A 22384-nucleotide genomic window follows, 5' to 3' on the forward strand; every position below is an offset into this window, starting at 1 on the left:
ATATATATATATATATATATATATATATATATATATATGACTAGGACCAAAAGTAACTATAATTTTGGTTAAATCAAACATTTCGTTCTCTCAGTGCGCTAAGAATAATTCAGACATTGTTTCTTGCTATTTATCTTTAAAGTTTTTTGTACTATATTCGATATTCTTTTTAGATCGTGTCCTTCGCTCTGGTTGCCTTCGTGGCGGCTCAACAGTATCATGTGCAGCCGCCTATAGCCATTCTAAAACAGGCACAGGACATCTCGCCCGAGGGAACTTACAACTACCAGTACGAGACCGAGAACGGCATCGCGGTGGCCGAGTCGGGCGCGCCACAACCCGTAGGACCCAAGGGTGAGCCTGCGGTGGTCGCTCAGGGTCAATACCAGTACACTGCCCCCGACGGCACCCCCATCGCCTTGAGCTACGTCGCCGACGAGAACGGTTTCCGTCCTCAGGGCGCTCACCTGCCGGTCGCTCCCGCCGTCCCCGAGCAGATCCAAAGGGCCGTTGCATACGTGCTGGCTCACCCACAACCCGAGAACCAGCAATAGACGACAAATAGCGATATTTCATGGACAATGCGAATACCTCTCGAGCCACGTGTATAAATATGATACATGTATAAGCATAAATATAGGTTTCTTAAGATAAATACAAGTGTTTCTTAGAAAACGGAAAGAGGAGACAATTTGTCGGCTGTATCATCCTTTAGTCACACTGAGAGAGAAATACTTGAAAATTTATTAGTGGGATACAACATTTATTCGCAGGAATAAATTTTACTTGACAATAGTAGACTTTATATCCTACAAAATAAAGTTTCAAGCACCTTTTCTCAGTGCATCCGCGCGATAACGAGGCGACGGGACTGCACTTCGTTGCTCAGGACTAGAAGAGTAGGTACTAAAAAGGTACGTTTAAAATTTGTGTACTTATCTGGCAATTATTTCACATTTTTGTAAAGATGAGACATACAAAGTAGCTTTGCGATAACTCGAAGTCGACAAAGTGCATTTACACGTTAGACAATTGACTTCGAGCGACTCTCGTGACCGGAAGAGTCTAAAGGAGTCACACGGTTCTAATTCGTTTTCGCACGTCGGGCTTTGTCGCGTTCAATGTGGCGCTGCTTTTTACAATTCTTCTTTTTTACAACTCCTACCTTTTTAGATCGTACGTGGCGGCGCGCTACGTTTCGTAAATTCCGTAGAGACGACGCGCCTAGATATTTTACGGCGAATATCATCTTGTAGGCGCGCATCAGACACATTTTTGTGAGAGGCCCTGGCATTTATTTATTTTTGCGCAACCGACGATGTAACCACGATGTTACACGCTGCCGCCGACGATTTGGCAATTTGTCGACGATACTGATGCGACAAGCGTATGGCCCAAGTTTCTATTTATGGAGGGGTAGCCGGTAGAAATAGCTGCGGATGCTGCGACCAGGTGAAAGACGCGACCTTCTCCGTGCTGTTCACGCTTGAAACAAAATGTCGCTCCGGCGACGCGCCGTTACGCGTTATTTTCGATCGCTATAAACTCAAATGAAGCGTCTTCGGGGAATCGACGCCGCATCTCGAGACGCGATTTCCTCGAGATTGAGGCGGAGAAACGGGAGAGATCCTCCGAGCGCGAAGGAGAAGCCGTAGGCGGCTGTGATAAATATTAATATCGGTGGGAGATGATTATACGACGAAATTCATTACCGCCAGAAATCGCTATCAAGGCTGGAGTATTCTGCGCTCTATGAATTATCTCGCGATTATGTAGCTCTTGTTACGCGACCGGTCCGGCGAGCTACAAATAGAAACCTATATCGCGGGATCCTATATCGCGTGTTTCGTTGGAAGTCTTCAGTGTTTAAGAATATTCCGGAAGAGCAAATTGCAGACTATGATAATGCTCATTAAGGGGAATAAATAACGATGGAGAAAAGTGAAATCGAGTAAAAATATCAGAGAGGTAAAATTAGTAGGATCTCATGCCGTAACAGACGTTTACCTGTAGCGATTTCTGTACAGAAAAATCATTTTTGTTTGGAAAATATCTGATGTATTAACCTTGAAATGAGATTATATAGCGTTAAACGAAAATGTGTTACACAAAAATATATTTATATTTTATATAATTTCAAATAGAGAAAAATCTATATTCTTATTATCCAAAAATAATTTTTATTAATAGAAAGCATGTATTAGATATGCAAAATATTGGATTAGCAAAATATGATATTTTTAAATGTTTGTTGTGCCACAGGTTCTCCTATTCATTTAAAGATATGCTGAAAAAAGCAATGGTTAATTTAACTAATAATATAGTTACTTTTATCCCCAACTATATTTTTGGGGTAAAATGGTACATGCATATAATGATATTATCAATAACATTATAGCAGAATTTAATAAAGAAAAAGTTTTCTTGACCATAATTTGTAGGTATTATTTTACTGTGTAATTATAGTTACAAATACCAAACATGTTTTTCTCCGTATATCATACTTAAATCAACAATTATTGTTTCATATATAAACAATGATTTTTAATTTTGTTAAGAGAATTTTACCGTCTTAAGTTTAAACAGTTATATGTTAAATAGAATATAAAATGTATTGATGCGCAAGTAATTTGTTTGACGCTACATAATTTTATTTGAAAAAATTAACATGCCAAAAATAAGGATATTTCCCAAACAACAATGTTATTCTGTTTTTTTGTGCGATAACGAGTGGCATAACTGATCATAATGGTAATATCATTCATGCTTGGTAGCCACCGTTTATTGTCCTCGCGTGCAGAGTGCAATCAGCGTTGATTAACGTCGATCCGACGATTAAGATGCAATTTTCCGAACGCGACGTAAAAAGATTCCCTCCAAATCTCTCCCGCGATCGCCGGTGTCGAGACAGATGTGTCTCTGGAAATCGTTACACGACGTATTACGGTATGCGCTGTCTGCTAATATAGTCAGTGCTAAAGATTTTTCGCGGTCTAACGCCGGACTCGGCATCGGCGACGTTGCGTAGGAAACTTAGATGAGAAGACTCGATAATATCCCCCGTTTCCCGTGCCATGTCTTGCGACGAACACGCGAAGCTGGGAAATCATCCATTGAGATCCTTATCTCGCCGACTATCTCGATCTTATTACCAGTAACGTGCGGCACGAGCGTAAAGTGCAAACTATACCGAAATTAATCACCGATGAAGCCGATAATTCAATAATGAAGCCGTACTGCTGTCGGAGGATCGGCGCAAATAGATAAGCGTGCAAATCGACAGAAAAAGATTGTCTCTTTGTACAGAGGGAATTCTATAGGAAGAGGGAATTCTATAGGAAGAAAATTATTTTACAGCACATTTCTTAACCAACGAACATATCGACATTCTACACGGAGAGAATATAGCCTACAGCTTCTTTTATATACAAATTTTTGTTTAATTTTACTATATTTCCAGTGCAGTAATAGACTCAATACGGTCCATCTTGCTAAAAGACAGTAACTTTCACAAAACAATAAGAATGAGTTTGGTACCAATGTTGTTAATGCTCAGATATTATTTTTATATTAAGTAAATATAGTAAACATAGAAATATAGTAAATTTCGTTGAAAATTTATGTTTCATTAAAAACAATAAAATTTTTTAATAATAATATAATTTTAGCTCCTAAAATATAAGGAAAATATAGTAAAATATAAGTAAATGAAAAGATAGTCAATTATCTTGAAAAATCTTCATCTATTCCCCGATTACAAAATTTTGTATTAATTTTTAAAATCTTCCCCGTATCTTATTATTTTATTATCTTTCCATTTCATGTGTTCATTTCATATGTTACTCATATTTTAGAAAGTGCGGTGAGCGTACTACTAAAAATTTACCATAATTTTTAGCATGACAAAGTCTACTGACGGCTTATTTCTGCATTACTAAAAGACATGATAAAATTGAAAGGAATTTATATGTAAAAAATATATAATATTATATAATATTCTCTGTAAATATAATATTTACTATATAATATTCACTGCGCGTGCAAATAAAGGCATTAATAGACGCATTATTATGTTCAACTTCTGAACTTTCGTGTTTCAAGAAGACACGCGAACGGACACATTGGCGTATCACACCCTCGCATTTTGCATGAAGTATCCGTCTATGGAATTCTCACAGATACCAGGTGTAGAAGTATGAAACCGGAATTCCCCTATAAATGGTGCCAGCGTTCAGTTTAGTGACCGTAAGACCGCTACTGCCGCGCTATTATATTCTCCTAACAGCTGACGAATATTGTCAACAAACATAACCCCAACTTTCATTCTCTAGTATATTTTTGTATAACCTTAAACATGTCACGTTTCGAGCCTACTAACTATGATTTGCGGACAGCATTGATTTTCTGTTATCATTTAAAGAAAACTGCTGCAGAATCACATCGAATGCTTGTCGAAGCTTACGGTGAATATGCTCTTGGTAAATCTCAGTGTTTCGAGTGGTTTAAAAAATTCAAAAGTGGTGATTTTGACGTGAGGAACGAAGAACTATGAACTATGAACTATGAACTATGAACTGCTGAAACCTGGTCAAACCGTCAATACTAATCGCTACCAACAACAAATGATCGATTTAAATCGAACATTGACTAAAAAACGACCAGAATATGCAAAAAGGCAACACAATGTCATTTTGCTCCATGATAATGCCCCATCACATACAGCAAAACGGGTCAAGGAAACGATCGAGTCGTTCAGTTGGGAATTACTACCGCATGCGGCTTATTCTCCAGACTTGGCTCCGTCCGATTATCACCTGTTCGCATCGCTAGGACACGCTCTCGCTAACCAACGCTTCGATTCGTATGAAAATGTGGAAAAATGGCTAGATAACTGGTTCGCTTCAAAAGATGAAAAGTTTTTTTGGCACGGCATTCATAAACTGCCAGAGAGGTGGGAAAAATGTGTTCAAAACAGTGGAAATTATTTTGAATAAAGTATTATTTATCACTTTCGAACAACAGACGTCTTATTTGTATAAAAAAATTCCGGTTTCATACTTCTACACCTGGTAGACCCCTCCTCCCTCACAAAAGCATAGTAATAATAATAATAAATTATTGTCACGTTTATTTTATATCGATGCTCTTCGTTCGTCCTGACCTTACAGCCGAAAGCGTCTCATAGATTGCGCTATCTGCAGGATAACGAGGGACGATTAATTAACGTACTTAACCGCGATCAAAGACCGTTCATTTCGAAAGGCCGCGTTACCGTCACTATTAACCGACACGCTCTTGGTGCAATGTGTTAATTAACGCCGTGAACGGATTTTTTTTTGTCTACAAGCGAGTCTCGCTGACTCGTTCACTCGTCAGTTTCTGAGATCCTCGCGGGAACAAAAGTGATTGGCAATAATAAGCGCTGGCTCAGAGAGAGATAGAGAAATAAAGAGAGAGAGAGAGAGAAGAGAGGAATTCCCTGCTCGTTCCCGCCGATATCGGCATCGAACGAAGCGCGCGCGCGTCTCTAATCGTTGAATCCCTCAGTGGGCGGTCCTGATAGGCACGACCGCGGGAATAACTAAAGACATATGCATCTTGGTGGGCGCAGAGATGCACCGCGCTGCGACGCGAAGAAAGAGGAAATCCACGATGGCGATCTGAGTAACGGCCGCCGCCGTCGACTCCAGAAGAACGACGACGATGACGACGAGGAGAGAAGATTACAGCAAGCCGATCCCGTTGAGTAACTCCCTTGCCCGCGTTTATAATCGAGGGCTTATTCGCCGTCACGTGCGGAGAGTTATGGCATCTACCCGGGATCGATGTACGTGATCGATCGCGGTAGAATCTCATCGTTATTAACATTCGACGGAGATTCTACTGAGCGCGATGGCGTCGTCGCTCAATCTCGGCGATATGCATCGCGAACGCGACTCCGAGAGCTGAGAATTATTCAGCCCTTCAAGAAACGCGTCAAATACGCGAAAAAAGATTATTTCGTGAAATTTTTAACGAAAAATGTAATTATATTATTATTGAAAAAAAGTAAAATAAATAAATCTGGAGATTGGTAAATTTTTTAAATTAATATTGGTCAATGTTCCAGCGAATGCTACTCTGAAAGTCCTGAATGCGATTTTAAGAGCTGAGAATTATTCAAGCCTTTCTCGAAACATGAAATGAAATAAGCGAAAAGAGATTTCGGAAAATTTCTACTATAACTAAATTACTTCTTAATAACTAAAGTTTTAACTATATTATTAGTAAAAAAAATTGTTTAATTAATCCAAAGATCGGTAATTTTGTCGAGTTAATCTCAATGAGTGTTCCAGCGAATACTCCGACATGTCGCGATTCCGAAAGCTGAAAATTACTCAGCTCTTCGTGAAAAGAGATTTCGCGTATTTGACTCGAAATTCCGAACTAAAGTTTTAACTCTATATTAGTAAAAAAAAAATAAATAAATATTGAAATTAATAATTTTTCCGAATTAATTTCGGTGAATATTCTAGCGAACACTCCACTCCGATGCATCGTGTTTCTTCTATTGGTATCTATTGGTATTCTTCGATTCTATGTCAAACGTGAGTAGTTCTAGTGAAGAACGCACATGCTTTCGAGATCGCTTGTATTATATGCATATAATTAGCACCGTTTGTATGAATTAATTACAGCTCGGGCTGTCAGTTTAGTTGCATTGCAAAATCACAAAACGTACTTACGTGGCGCGTCAGAACGCGCGTTATAATCACCCCATCGCGTAAAACAAGCGTTATAAAATATCCTGTGGTTTCAGCCTGTTAATGAACGGTTCATTTCATAATAACAAGCGGGATTAAGTCGAGGGATCCTCAGTGGAAAAGATCGCGAGAGATCTAGGTGAAACCCCTCGGATGGAAAGGAGAAGGGTTACGATCTCTATAGCGGTAATTGGAGATCGTATCGAGGGCGGATTATATGGATGAGCCTTTCTTTAACGGGCAGGCGTGAATTTACGCCATTACCAAGTCGAGCACCATTACATGATTATACTTCATTACGTCGCGTTATAAACACTGGGCGTCACGACAGCGACGCGTGACGGCGGCTTCACGTCCGAGTCGAAAGAGAGTTCGATTTTGCGTAACGTGCGACTTATTAGCTCCGATTATTATGTATCTTTAAGAGACCGCTACAATTATTTTCTGGAAAGAAAGTAATTTTACATATATCCCACAATGATTAACTTCTTAATATCTGCTTTTCTCTGCAGAAATAATTTTTTTTACTTTTGAAATAATTAATCCATCCCTTCTTTTGCGGCAATCAATGAATTCATTTTAAATTTTTGTTGCATACGGAGGAAATACTGTAGTTTTTTTATACAAATTCTTTTCAATAACGCAGAAAAATGACTTAGTAATATCAGCTAAACCGCGGTAGCTGATTCAAATTTAGTCAAAAGGTTAATCGTTTAGCCGTCACTGCTAAGAATTGGCTATGACAGCTAAAATGCATTCGCTATGAAATACAAATATATTAGATGATATTAAAAATGCATATTATTTCAAGTAGCTAAGAAAATGGCAATTATTCTTAAATTTCTTATTGTATGCATATATTAAAGAAGTTTGCCGCACAGCTACAATACAATCATTTGTTATAGTCATTTGTTTCTAGTAGCTAATATTTCTCGCTGTAGCGCTTAAGTTTAAACAGCGAATAAATTTAGCTTCGGTAGTATCAACATTAGCTGTCCCTATTTCAGTGACACATCTTATCTACGACAGATATTTTTTAGCTCTGGAAGCTAGTTTTTTTGCGTGATTTTAGTATATATTTCTACATGGGAAAAATATTGTAGTAAAAATTACATTAAAATTATATGTCTTTTTATAATGTTTTTGCAAAATTGTGAACTGTATTGAAATTATAATATATTAGAGAAATAGCAAATTTAATAATCCACCTAGTATACAAAAATACCTAATTATAATAATTTTATAGTAAAAAGTGAAACGTGCATAAAATATGCAACAATTTTGTTGTAATTTTTACTAAAATATTTTCTTCGTACTGAGTAGTGAGAAAAGAAACTCAGTAAAGTTTTTATTTTGCTAGGGGAAATTTCGCTCGAGTTTACCCGTGTTTCGCTAAAAATATAGCAAATTTTTAACTTTCAGTTAAAAGTACGTTTCAGTTCCTAAAATATAAATAGCACATATGAAATCAAAAGTACTCAATTACCGCGAAATATTGATCTCTTTCTCGATTACAAAATTTTAATTTTTACTACAAATTCTCTCCGTCCATCTATTAGCTTCAAGAACAAATTAAGATTTCAGCTAAAAGGAAAAAAATTACAAATTAGAAGATATTATTTCTTAGAGTTCCCGATCTTTCGTGTTCTATAGTCGTTAACGTTAACGGATACGATTCACGGATTCTCCGCTCGGATCAGTCCAAATCGACCTGAGACGGTGATTGAAACAGTATACACGATAACTAGAATTATTAGACTCACGAGCATCGGACGGATTCCTGCAATCGTCCGGGGGAAAAGAATAGCTCGTGATAGCGCTTTAAGTCAGTTCATGAGCGAACGAACGAACGTAGATCCGAGGGCGGATTACCACGCTTCTCCTCTTGAGTAACCCCGCATGGCATAACTGCGAGGTTACGTCTTGTTCTATCCCCGGCCTCCGTCGGATTACGTGTACGTGCGGGATACTCCTCTGCACGATTTATCCCTAACTTGTATCGCGCGATACATGTCAACATCGAACTTCGTCAAAATTGAAGTCAATCGATCCTCGAAACCGAAATCGTCCCAGAATTCTTTCAAAATTCAAATCGTCACTCTCGAGGCACGGAGACGTTTGTATCCCGTGCAAATAAATCCAAATGTAAATAAATCCATGTCGAAAGTTTTGGAAATTAAATCAGATAGATCTGGGTTAGAGATGGCGAGCAGAACTCTACCTGAATGTGAAGAAGTGAAAAGAGAGAGAGAGAAAAAGATACATAAGTCGAATAACGCAACGCGAATCTGAGATCTCGTGCTCGATAGAGCATCGCGGTGATGTATTTGCAGCTCGTGGAGAAGTCGCGCCTCAAATCGTCACTCTCGAGGCACGGAGACGTTTGTATCCCGTGCAAATAAATCCAAATGTAAATAAATCCATGTCGAAAGTTTTGGAAATTAAATCAGATAGATCTGGGTTAGAGATGGCGAGCAGAACTCTACCTGAATGTGAAGAAGTGAAAAGAGAGAGAGAGAAAAAGATACATAAGTCGAATAACGCAACGCGAATCTGAGATCTCGTGCTCGATAGAGCATCGCGGTGATGTATTTGCAGCTCGTGGAGAAGTCGCGCCTCTACTGGGAGGAATCGGAGATCCCCGTGGAAGATCTGTATAGATCCGAGGGCGGATTACTGCTTCTGCTTCTACTCGTTCCTTTTCTTGTTCTTTTGCTTGGGCAACCCCGCGCGGCAGCGCATAACTGGCAGGTTATTCCTGTGGCGTAGCTTCTCTTCTGCGCGCGTTCAGCCCGTCCCGTCCCCGGCGCTCGTCGTCGCTCGCATCGTCCGCACAATAAAGCCAGCGTTTCTCGCGGGAAGAGCAGTTTTTAATGTCAAGGCGCCGCCTTTTGTTGAGGCAGTCTCGTAACACCTTTCTGCGCTGGGGCCAGACTTAGGCGAGGAAGAGGCGCGTCACCCAGTATCGTCGCGTACTGGCGTTATCGAAATGTCCCGGATCGAATTCCGCCCGAGGTCCTGCTCTACTCGATCAGTCTTCAAATGTCACCGACGCGTGGCTAAGAATTTCGCGAAAATTACGATGGGCGCGACGCGTCGAATACTTTGCGTTTAGAGAATGCGCAGAGCGATTTGGATCAAATTTTAAAAATATAAGGCGTGAAAAGAAGAAAACGAAATTTCCAAAGAAATTTAAGAGAGAAGGGAGAGAGAAGAGGAAAGATGACTAAGAACCATATTAATAGTCGTTACTTGAAAAGAGAGGAGAAGAGATGATTAAGATCCGTATTAATAGTCGTTGCTGTCTCAAGTGTGAGACACTCAAAATAAATTTTAATTTAAAGTTAGACTTAAATTTTCAGCTGAATCGCGATTGCAAATGTAATATCACATGTGTGTCATATAATTCAAATAAAAAACTTATCTAACTCTAAATTCAGATTTAAGTACTTCACGTAAGATAAATAATGATTATCAATACGAGCTTAAAATAGAGAAGAATTTGATAATTTTTGAGGCTACAGGAGGGATTCATTATTAAAATATATATATATATATATATATATATATATATATATGCATAATCACAGATTAATAGAAACTAAACGGTTTTCTGAATAAAGTGATGAATGTAAAATGAGGTTTTTCACGGAGGTTTACTGGAGTAAAGAAAGCTCCATTCAGAAAACTTAACAGAATGATTATTAATTTGTGATTATTGATAATGTGAGTCTATCAAAAGAACAACAAATTCTAAAATTCTATCTATTTTAATATCTATTTTAGTCATCTCCTCCTCCCTTCCCTTTCTCTCTCAAATTCCTTTGGAAATTTAAGCTACGTCTAATTTTTTTCTACGTATACGCATAATTCTCTCTCCCCCCTCTCTGCACTCCCGCAAAATACACATCGGTGATGCGGTACAGACCGCAAATTCTACGGTCGATCGTAGGCGAGGAATGGATCCAAGAAACATGCAGATTGATGATGCGTATATTCCTTTCCATGGAGATACAAATTGTTTTATTGACGCGAGGTCGATGCCGTAATTCACGGAGTTTATTGCGAGCCTAATCCTCTACGCGGTACACCAAACAATGCAACGACTTACGGCACACAGAATGCTAAGCATCGAGACAAAAGAAAGGGTGGGTTCGTCCGACGATAGGATTCATCCTAGATACACTCGAGCTTGTGCAGATAAAAAGACCGTCATTGTTTCGCCGAGATTGCACTAGAATGCGGCTCCGCGCTTTATTATGTCGTGAGTTTTAACGCGAATGATTTATTCGCGGAATATCTCTTATCGAGACATATCCACCGAATGCGCAAATATATATTCAAGATACATCTTGGAAGGAAATCTCTAAATAAAGCTAACAATACTCAGAATTAATCTGTGTGAGATATTTCAGAGGGTAAATTACTCTAAAAGTATTTATATTCCAAACTTCACTCAAATTTATCCTACTTCTATTTTAAATTCCTATTCCAATTCTTATCTTAAATTGATTTATTAAATTCTTATAGTTTGTAAAAAAAATAATTAATTTAGTCAACTTGAAAGAAAAAATAACTTCAAATGTAACCTCAAAAAATAATCTTGAAATTCAAAGTATTTTCTCAAAGACTGCTGCCCGCGAAGTGCAAAAAAGAGAATCACGGCATTTCTCAATCGCTCCGCGATATTTCGCATGTATCTTAATGTTAGCGCACACACACACACGGAGATCATTATCAAGATCCAAAGATCATCGTTTCCAGCATTGTACAGTTATTTGCGCGACATTCGCGCGATGTACCTGTTACAGCATTTTCTCGAATTTCGCAAAAGACGTGGCGCGAGAGCGTTCCGCGGACTCGCCTACGTGCCGCCGGGCATTCATGTCTCCGCTATGTCCTTCGCCGCGCGCGCGCAGGACAATTAGGAGATATCGCCCCGATAAAATAGCCGGCAGCCCCGCGGGCCTCTCCGGGTACATGCTGCTTGTCCCCATCGCACCCACGCGCGCGTCATATCGCCGGCGGTGAGAGACTATAGTGACGAAATAGTAAGGTATCGTCATTACCACCGCCGGCGTATTTGGGAAACACGAGCGCGCGCGGGATTCATTCGCCACCCGTATCTCGGTTTAAATACCACCTGTCAAACGCGAACCGAGACGGTGTCTCGCACCGCTTGTCACAATTCCTCCCGCATCCTTTGTTCGCCTCGATTTGCTCGCCGCATCCTTACGCCCGCACTCTCCCCTTTCCACTACCACTCGTGGTTTCGCGTGAGCTGGAAGATCCGCGCGGATCATCCTCATAGAGAGGGACTGCGATTCTGGATAGGTCGAAGGGCAAGAACACGCGGGATGTATCTGCTCGGGAAATGTCGCGGGCGTTCGCACGAGGAATTTCGCGTTTCGCGAACTAAGATGTGAAACACACCCCGTGTCACCGATCTTCACCAGAGGTTTTAATGTGGACGTTGGTCAAACGTAAAAGGAAATACATATAAATCACTTCACATAATACAGTGAGATATCTCTCATTATCGACGGCTGCATTGCAGAAATCGCACTCTCATGAAATATTTATAAGCGATTATTTTCTTATAATTATTTATTAGTTATGCGTCCACATTCAGTCCTGACATACCCACGCGCGACTTATCCGTAAGATCTCCAGAGATCGCAGAACAAGTGTGCAATTATGTTCCTACATTCGTTACTTCATTCTAAAATCACCTGCCTTCTGCAAGCTGGGATCCAACGTGACACCGTTTTGACCTAAGCGCGAGAGATGTCAAGAAGAATAATAGCGCGACGTTCGAGGACGGGCACGAGTCAAGGACAAAGGGACAAAGACGCGCCCCTGAGAGCGCAGCGAGCTGCGTCATCCAGGACTTCCTGTATGTTAGAAAGAACTTTTGTTATGCAGAAGGAAGCATGCAGCTATTGATATACCAAGAGGAGCAGTCTCGCAGAGGCCGTCTCGCGAGATCTCGGCTGGAGGACGAGGATGCGCCCAATGTTCCGGCCGGGGTATGTCGCAAGAATCGGCGATGCGCGGCGCGGCGAATCGCATTGCATCGCTCGGTGCAGTGAAAGGAATACGCCCTGCGATGATCCGTGGCGAATCCGACGGCGATCTGAATCCCGTAGTGGCGTTATGAGACGTTACGAGACGCGCGCGAGGGTAATGATGGGTCTCCCGACAACAAGCGCGTATCGTCGTTAAGCTCGATCCCATCGCGAGGATCCGTCGCTCGCGCACACGTGTAGGGCGTGTGTGAGATGGACGCGGACAACGGGCGGGATAGTCCCACGAGCGAAAAAAATCAGCGCAATTCGCGCGAAATGTTACGCAAATGTCGGAGCGCGCCGAGTACTCGATGTAGATGACGATCGTGCGAGCGAGATAGCGCTATGATTTCAGAAATATAGAAATAATAATGGGAGTCATGAATATTGCAGGATAGATGCTTGACAATGCCTGGCAAATTTTATACTCAAATAAGAAGGCAAGGTGGTGACGGTTATACGAGCTTTGTATCAGAATTAATGTATACAGTCAAGCTATTTTGCAGTTTGTGCAACTAAAGCTAAGTGATTACAAAAACTACATACATTGAGAAGAAATATCTGAAAATTTATTTATGGAATATAAAGTTTATATTTTTCTGTGAATAAACTTTATATACTTCACAAATAAATTTTTAAGTATTTTTTCTCAGTGTAATTACTACATAGTTCTCTCGTAACAATTCAACAATTTAGTTGCAATAATTACAAAATTGTTAAACTGTGTACATCAATTTTGCATACAAATTTATATAATTGTTACTCTAACCTGTCTTTTTCTTCAAATGTATAGAATTTGACGGGCACATTGTCAAAAGACGGGGTGTCAAACATCTATATTGCAATTTTTATGATTTCCATTACCTCATGTTCATGGTAAGGTTTTATGTTAGTAAAAATTTGCGAATGAGCGATATCACGAAATGTTAACGAATTTAAATTTATTTCAGGTGCTGTTTCACACTTTTAACTTCCTGGGTGAGGAATAAGAATGAGCGCGCGTTCAATAAATCGCGATCGTAACGCTAACGCTGGTGTTTCCACGAGAAAACGCGATTGAACGGCGAAAATTGCAGGTATTATTTCGCGTACAAATAAAAACACTTCTGGTGAACATGCATCACGCGAGAACGGTATAAATAGTCGTCGCGCGAGCACTTTATACGACCAGAAAGAAAAAGAGAGAGAAAAACGCTCTAATACGCATGTTGTGGATTCAATTCATACGGAATGGCACGCACTTAAGTATCCCGACCTCCAAGCGATGCGAACGATATACGCGCGAGGCGCATAAGAGTCGCGGGAAAAAACGTAATGCCAAGCATGAGACATAAGTAACATCTACGCGACATATTACGTGCGCATGTTTAACATACGTTATAAGGCCCATGTCGCGGCTGGCTGACGTTGCGAAGTAACGCGTATAGTTGACGACCGACACTCGAGAGCTAATGCGCTATTTTATTCTGCGATCTGCCTAATCGATCTGTTTGCCCGTGCGATAGCTCGAACTTAAGTTTCGGAATTATTATCTATCACAAACGTTAAACAAAACACCACAGCAATTGCACGCATACACTGAGGGAAATGTCTGATGATACCAACCAGAATTCTATTTAGGTTTATCAAACGTATGATGAATAATCGTGTGAACAAGATATTTAATCAATGATACCAAACTATCTGGTGAACGCATCGTCGAAGTAGCATTATAGTAATGCTTAAATACGTTTACCAAACCGTCTGGTACAGCATACAATTCATTTGGTGAATGTTATGAATATAGTTGTGGAGTAGTGTTAGACTTCTTACCTAACCTAAAATCTAACCATATTATATATAATTTTCATATACTTACTGTATATAATCTTCATATATTTCTAAATTCGTCGACATTTTTAAGAAATTTTATTCTTCAAAATATTTGACGGTTTCAACGTTTATTCTTTTATAGCACAGACGTCTTTATAAATTAGTATAGATAAAAAAGGAAACGTCTCAGCGAGTAACAATTAACTATCGCGTCAATAGTATCACACGTCTAGAGAGAATTACCAAACTGTCTAGATGTCTACAACTAAATATCTCGGTATTGACTACCAGATGCGTCGAGGCATCGTAATCAGAATATTGGATATGTGAACTAGATATCGCATATAAATTCACCATATTACTTTCATAAGACGAATATAGTGTCATTCACCAAGCCATTTCTCTCAGTGTAGAAAATTTCTTGGAATCTAATCGAGATCTAGTCCGATTTCTCAAAACAGTTACAGGATCTGAGTTAGATATGTAATTCTTCAAACATGCGACTCTAACAAGTAAATCTGCTCAAAAGTTACATTCCAATTTCTTTCTAATTTGACACAAATGTAGAAGTACAAAAAATATTTAGATCATATTTTTTTCATTTTGGCCCACTTTGAGTTTCACGAGCAGTTTTTAGCTTTTTAATGTTCTCACTCCTATCATCAACAAGTGCAACAAAAATACATAAGAAATAAAATTAAATACAAGATATAATTAAATAATTTTAACAAAATCAGTCTAGCTGAGACACGAACCATTCTAAATTTCTTTAGCCGAGATTCCAACCAAAATATTTTAAATCTGTGCTAAATTAGTCAAGACTGGTTCAAATCTCGGCCAAACCAAGAAAGAGAGAGAGAGAAATCCAGCAATTTTAATTAAAATTTTAATAAAATCGGCATAGCTGAGACATGAATCATTCTAAATTTCTTTAGCCGAGATTCCAACCAAAATATTTTAAATCTGTGCTAAATTAGTCAAGACTGGTTCAAATCTCGGCCAAACCAAGAAAGAGAGAGAGAGAAATCCAGCAATTTTAATTAAAATTTTAATAAAATCGGCATAGCTGAGACATGAATCATTCTAAATTTCTTTAGCCGAGATTCCAACCAAAATATTTTAAATCTGTGCTAAATTAGTCAAGACTGGTTCAAATCTCGGCCAAACCAAGAAAGAGAGAGAGAGAAATCCAGCAATTTTAATTAAAATTTTAATAAAATCGGCATAGCTGAGACATGAATCATTCTAAATTTCTTTAGCCGAGATTCCAACCAAAATATTTTAAATCTGTGCTAAATTAGTCAAGACTGGTTCAAATCTCGGCCAAACCAAGAAAGAGAGAGAGAGAAATCCAGCAATTTTAATTAAAATTTTAATAAAATCGGCATAGCTGAGACATGAATCATTCTAAATTTCTTTAGCCAAGATTCCAACAGAAATATTTCAAATCTGTGCTAAATTAGTCAAAAATGGTTCGAATCTCAGCCAAACCGAGAAATTATTTGTATAAATAATTTTTTTCAATCTTTTACATATTTCGTTTAAACATTTCATTATTTATACAAATAATTTTACACATTTGACTTTATATTCATAATCAGAAAACTAAAAATGCCTATATAACCGACTTTAGGACAAATTTAGGTGTTTTAATTAGAATCTATGCTGCATAATTTCTATATCGGTCGAATATTGCAGTTGATCGCAAATTCTTTTTCCACGTGAGAGTAGATATTCCAAAGTGCCTTGCATTCTCCGTTCGTCGTTTGAAATTACACTACTCAGAACAGGGAAGAAAGAGAGCGAGAGAGGTGTACCGTAATTTCAATCTCGCGTTTTCGAACGGTGGTACACTTTTACGGTATTCTCCGGGCCCGTAGCTACTTTGTGGCCCGTACCTATCCACCGGTGCAACGATGCGCCGGTGTGCGTAATTTAACGAGCTAGTACGTGACGAACGCACACGTCTACACCAAGGATCGCGATACGTGGGCACAGATGCGCACGCGGATGCACCAAGAAATATACACACAAACATACACACGAGGCGAGAGTGCACGCGAGGGGGACCACCGGTTGCCACCTACCGTCTAATCAGAAAGCCCCGGCCACATCCACCACCCTTTAGCGCTGTATTACGCGAGTGCTCCCAAGATTTATTCTCCCCTTCAACCTCCAGAAAACGATGGCGGGGCAAAAAGGGGGCACAAGCAGAGCGTCTCAGCGACTATAAAGCCTCACCGTGACCCACCTAAGACCGTATCTCTAACTGCAGTTAGCACGAGAGTCTCGTACGTGGCTTTTCGGGAGATTCGAGTGCGCCTTCGATTCGACAGTGTGATATTCGCTGGCACGCACGTGTGCACGACGTCGATAAAAAGAGAGAAGAAGTACCCGCCCGTCTTTCTCCGTTCCGGAATACGCCACCATGAAGACTCTCGTGAGTGTAAACCCCCTGACTTGGCCCGTTTTCGACGATTCGCGCATTTGCTTCGGCTGCTAAAACGTAAAATATCGAGAGCTTCTCCTGAGCGCATTGCTTCCAAGTTGTTCCCATACAATCGCCACGATTCGCTAATTTGCAGTAGTCTGGATAAAATTCAACACGTCGACTATTACTCAATCGCGGATTGCTTTATTTTCACCTTTTAATCCTCAATTTATTATTTATTAAGCAAATACCACGTTATGAAAGGATTTCCTCTAATTAATATGGAAGGAAAATGACAGATTGCAAAAAAATTGATTAAATCAATTTTATGAAGCTGAAAATTGCAGAGTTAAAAATCATAATTATCCAAATATTAATAAAGTATTGAGTTGTGTAATAATTTCGAATTTTTCAGGTAAAACGGAACGCTTGTATTTTTCTGACATTTTAGTTTTAGTGAAACAATATATGCGCTGCTTCGATCTACACTGAGAGAAAAATGGTATTTGTAACTATAATTGCAAGTATAATCGCAAGATAGTACTACTATCTTCATATTGGCACCAAACTGGGCCCAACTATATTTTTGGTTGTTCCAACACGAAGATAGCATTAGTAACATGCATACAAGGTTATGATCACTAAAATTATAGTGCAATTGACTAAAAAATAATGGTCTTGGCCATAATTTATAGTAATTATTTCTCTATATGGTTATAGTTACAAATACCAAACATTTTTCTCTCAGTGTATAATCTTTCACCATCTTTTGCATGTATTGTTCTATAAAATTATAACGAAATGAAAATAGTTTTATCTCTGCTGAAAAAACCGAAATATTAATTGCGTAACCTACAATATCAATGAAGTAAAATTATTCCAAAATTCAGCAAAATTATCGAAACAAAATGTTGCTTCATTTCACATCACTCCGCTCACAATTTGACTAATTTCGTGTCGGTGAAGAAATAGCAGCGAATGCGTATGCGTTAACGTTTCTCTGATCGGAAATGGGTTATAAACGCGATGAAGCGGCAGTAATCGCATAGGCGGATTTTGACATCTTCGCTCGAAACATGTACAACAGCAAGCGCGCGACGATACGATGGATGATCGGCCGTGTTTACACGTCTGGACCGTTTATTACCCCTCCAGGGCGGGTTCTCGTCGTCTTGTTCAACCGGACGCATTTAGATCTCGCGGTCGAAAGCGCGATGAGGAAATTACTGTGACTACTGGACGCGGGGAGATTTCACGAGATCAGCACGAGATGACCCGGCTGCCGCGGAAGATTTGATACGACTGAACCGATGGGTCGCAGTTATCCAATCGCGTCTTCGTGCAAACTTATAAAAATTCGCATTTTATTAGCGCACTCGGCGCCAGTCACCGCTGACGTATCGGCCGATTTGATCGGCGAGTTAATTTCGTCACATCCGTTCGGCGAACGCGGCGGCGACCGTAATATTCCCTCGGAGAACGACGATTACGATCGTTCATTATAATTGCGAGCGCGCGATTTCATATCGCGCAAATATGTTCGCCCGGCGAACAATAATTCACGCGTGACGTGCCATGTGAGCGGGACGGATGCTCAAAGTCGCGCACTCGGCGCGACACTTTTACACTCGTCGTAATCTCTTTGCGCTCGTTATATTTTTTAGTTATATTTGTCGCTCACTTGCTCGTTTGCGTGCGTGCGGGCGCGCGCGGAAAATATTGCGCGTTGTGGAAATCGCTCGACTCCCGGCTGTCGACACACAATGGAAGAGGACTCGACGAGCGTGAGACGAAGATTATGACGCACGGGATACGTACAATTATTCATAAACGCGCGCTGGCTTACGGAGAATCGAAATTTTTCTGCGTTCCGAACTGCCTACCCGTTTCAACCTACCTAACTATCCAGTCAGCCCTTTTGCATGAGTAATACGTAAAGTTATATAATCCTCCCGACTCTTGCTGGATCTTCCAGCGAGAGTCGTGTTATAACCCATAATGCCAAATAGCTGTGGGATATATTTTAACCAATGCCTCCAAGTCGGAATCGCATTTCACGATTGTAGTAGTAATCTTGATTTTTTTGTGCCATATATGAAATAAATTATGTACGATATGTTAGATAATGTGTAAATGTAGCGCATATGACGATATTTCTGTGAAGAGTAAAACTTAAATCTTATATTTTAACTCCAAAATTTGAAAATATGTATTCTGTTTCCCAATTTTATTTTTTTATTTTTTTTAAATAGTACACGCAAAAAAAATTTTAGTTGGTGCAACCAAATAGGAACCAACTGAAAATTAGATAATCAGAAGCGATATCTCTGTAAACTAATATTTCTGTTGTCGCAACTGAAAATATTCGTATGAACATTCAATGATATTAGAACCCGGTTGAGGCAACTGAGAATAATTGACTATAGAAGCCTCATAAAGAAAATTTTCTGTTCCTATAGCCGAGTTTTTGTTTGATCCCTGAGCAACCAAAAATTTGGTTACACCAACAGAATTATTTTTTCGATGTATATATTTATTGCGTGTAGATAAAACCGGTCGCCAATGAACAAGGATAATCTCTCGGCTCTTTCGATTATCGAAAGAAATCGCGGCATCACTCCTCCTCGCTCAGACTCGTGAAATCTCAGCGAACCTATCGTGCAAATTTTCGGGCTGTTGTATAATTTTGACGATCGTTTCGCAAATATTCCTGCTCGGCCTGACAACGATGGCGCGCAGTTCAATAGGTTTACGACGCCGTATATTGAGAGAAAAATATTTAAGAAATAAAAAATATTTATTTGGTAGGGACTAATAATATATTTACCTATACATATTTTTAATAAAACTAATAATATACATATTTTTTACATTGAGAAAAATATTTTTTAAGCAAGAAAAAAAACATAATGAATTTTAATACTAAAATTTTCTTAGAACCTAATGTTTTTATTAAAGTAATTGTTCTTTCTATTTAAATAAAAAAAATTAGATTTAAGTAAATATGTTATTAGATTAGTAAATATGTTATTACTGCCCACTAAAATATTATCAATTTTTTAGATATTTTTCCTCTCAGTATACACGGAGAAAAAAGTTTAGTTCAATTAACCTGACAGTGAACGAATCGTCTTGATTGAAGGAAATACAATTTCTAGTTCTTATAAATTGAACGCTAAGGATAGGAAATTCTGTTTTCTTCAAGACGCGTTTGAATCATTATCAGGTTAATTCGACCAAACTTTCCTCCGCGCATAACTAATGTTTTGGTAAGAACAGAATTTCTTTTTTCCGAAATAAATTTGCATTAATTCATAAGTATGACGAATAAATTTTTTTTCCAAAATTGGAATAATTTTCCAAAATACGAATAATTTTCAGCAAAAGTATTTGAATCGTATATGGATGATATTCGAGGAAGAAAAATCGCGTGATGTACATATAAATAATATGTACGCGCACGAAAATAATATGACGAAATTTTCCATACGTGCGCAAAATAAAACCGACCGCCAATTAACAAGGATAATCTCTCGGCTCTTTCGATTATCGAAAGAAATCGCAGCATCATTCCTCCTCGCTCAGACTCGTGAAATCTCAGCGAACCTGTCGGGCAAATTTTCGGGCTGTTGTATAATTTTGACGATCGTTTCGCAGATATTCCTGCTCGGCCTGACAACGATGGCGTGCGCGCAGTTCAATAGGTTTACGACCCCGTATCCACAGCCAACGCAATACTACAATCCCAACTACTACGGTCGGCCTTATTACGCCATACTGCGACAAACGCAAGACTCCTCGCCGGACGGATCGTATTCCTACAGGTGAGATCGTCCTTCCGTCTCGTCCTGGAACGCGCCGGCAATAAGCGTAGTGTCGAGGCGTTCGTACGTTTCCCCGCGGTGGGATCTCGACACGCTTGAGGGATCGCGGTTGCCCTCGAGAAGTATGAAAACACTCGGCTCGCGCCATTCGGTCGATGTAATCGCAAAGTTAACACGCTCGGCGTGATCGCCGCTCTTTCTCCCCTCCCGCCGTTGTCTCGCGTCTTCTTCGGCGGGAATGAGAGGCGATTAATAGGAGGAAATGCACCGCAGTTAATGGAAGTCGGAAACGCACGAAACTGATGACAGTTGCACGAAAATGCCGCGCGCAAAATCCTCGCAAAATCGTCTTCTCTTACGGACGGAATCGCTGATCAATCGAGAAACCGTGAGAAATCAGACAAGGATCCCATTTTGAAAAATATAATCGCCTTTGAATCTTTGATTTTATCTCATGGAACATCCTATTGCTCCTACTTCAAGTTAACTAATAAAATTGATTGTATTAACTGAGGTTTTGAGATAAACTAATTAATTAGCTATAGTTATGCAAGAATGAACCAACAAAATTAGGTTTTTTGCCTTTTTGTTTTTATCAATGAATAATCTGTGTGTCTTTCTACATAGAACAAAAAAGAGTCAAGTCTTATAAGTGCCTAAAATTAATTAAAAGACTTTATTTTCTAGCAGTTTACGCCATTTTTCACAAGTTGCAAAATTTTTAAAGAATTAAGTTTCTCGATGGATACTCTTAAAGAGAAGAAAATTACACGCGCTTGGCTTCTTGAACGATTGCGAGGAATCTTAGTACTATCTACACTTTTCAAATCATGTATCAAATTCTCATCTTTATTTTTTCCAAAACGTACTCCATCCAGTTGGATCATTACTGCGTAACTATAGCAACCAATTTTTCAAGACAAAATTTTAGAATGCAAGTTTGTTTATTTCTTGATCAGGCTCGATTTAGAATTAACATTTCCTTAAAAAAATCATCGGGAGATCAACAGTTCAAATCACAAATTGTTGAAAGTGTAAGCATCTCGCGAGTTAAATTTAAATACGGTAAATGACTAAACCGTATTTCCGGAAACACATTACGCGAAGGATGACGTACAATTGATCAAGAAGAGTGATCGCGATATAATCGCCCGAAGAGATGTGGGATGAGTTGAATCAGTCATCGATGCAATGTGAGTCCATATAAGTGTTGTTCAGGCGCGATTTTTCGATCCCGACAGTGTCGACATCTTTTAGCCGGAGCCAAAAAAGGAGATCGAACGTCACAATTATATCCATCTCGCGGTTGTGCAACTTTCATTAGCCGGTTCGTGATTATTTTATTACCCGCCCACTGTGTAATTTTCGAATCTCTCTCTCCCGGCGTGCGAGGACGACGTTCGAACAAAGAGAAAGAAAATTTGAATTACCGCGAAGGCCGACGGTCGTACATGGTCGGTTAGAAGTTACCCGAATACGGTATACTCGATTAACCGTAATTAGTAT

At 39.3% G+C, this 22384-nt stretch overlaps 3 protein-coding genes across 4 annotated transcripts in view; 2 read left to right on the top strand and 1 right to left on the bottom strand.

Annotated features, from left to right (window-relative positions):
• Positions 1-681, top strand: part of LOC116846740 (endocuticle structural glycoprotein SgAbd-1-like) — a 2332-nt gene extending 1651 nt beyond the window's left edge. The window contains exon 2 of the mRNA XM_032820975.1: positions 174-681. Within this exon, the coding sequence (XP_032676866.1) occupies positions 174-554 (381 nt within the window). The 3' untranslated portion in view covers positions 555-681. The remainder of the gene's footprint in view (positions 1-173) is intronic.
• Positions 1-22384, bottom strand: part of LOC116846737 (sphingomyelin phosphodiesterase) — a 109633-nt gene that overhangs the window by 52142 nt on the left and 35107 nt on the right. The window lies entirely within an intron of this gene.
• Positions 16862-22384, top strand: part of LOC116846738 (endocuticle structural glycoprotein SgAbd-2-like) — a 15355-nt gene continuing 9832 nt past the window's right edge. Inside the window, exons 1-2 of the mRNA XM_032820973.1 lie at positions 16862-17063; positions 20712-20878. Coding sequence (XP_032676864.1) covers positions 17052-17063; positions 20712-20878 — 179 coding nt within the window. The 5' untranslated portion in view covers positions 16862-17051. The remainder of the gene's footprint in view (positions 17064-20711; positions 20879-22384) is intronic.

The sequence above is a fragment of the Odontomachus brunneus genome, unplaced genomic scaffold, assembly GCF_010583005.1.
Source record: "Odontomachus brunneus isolate Ranch 3 - 2012 unplaced genomic scaffold, Obru_v1 Obru_scaffold_069, whole genome shotgun sequence".
In the NCBI taxonomy this organism is placed as follows: domain Eukaryota; kingdom Metazoa; phylum Arthropoda; class Insecta; order Hymenoptera; family Formicidae; genus Odontomachus; species Odontomachus brunneus.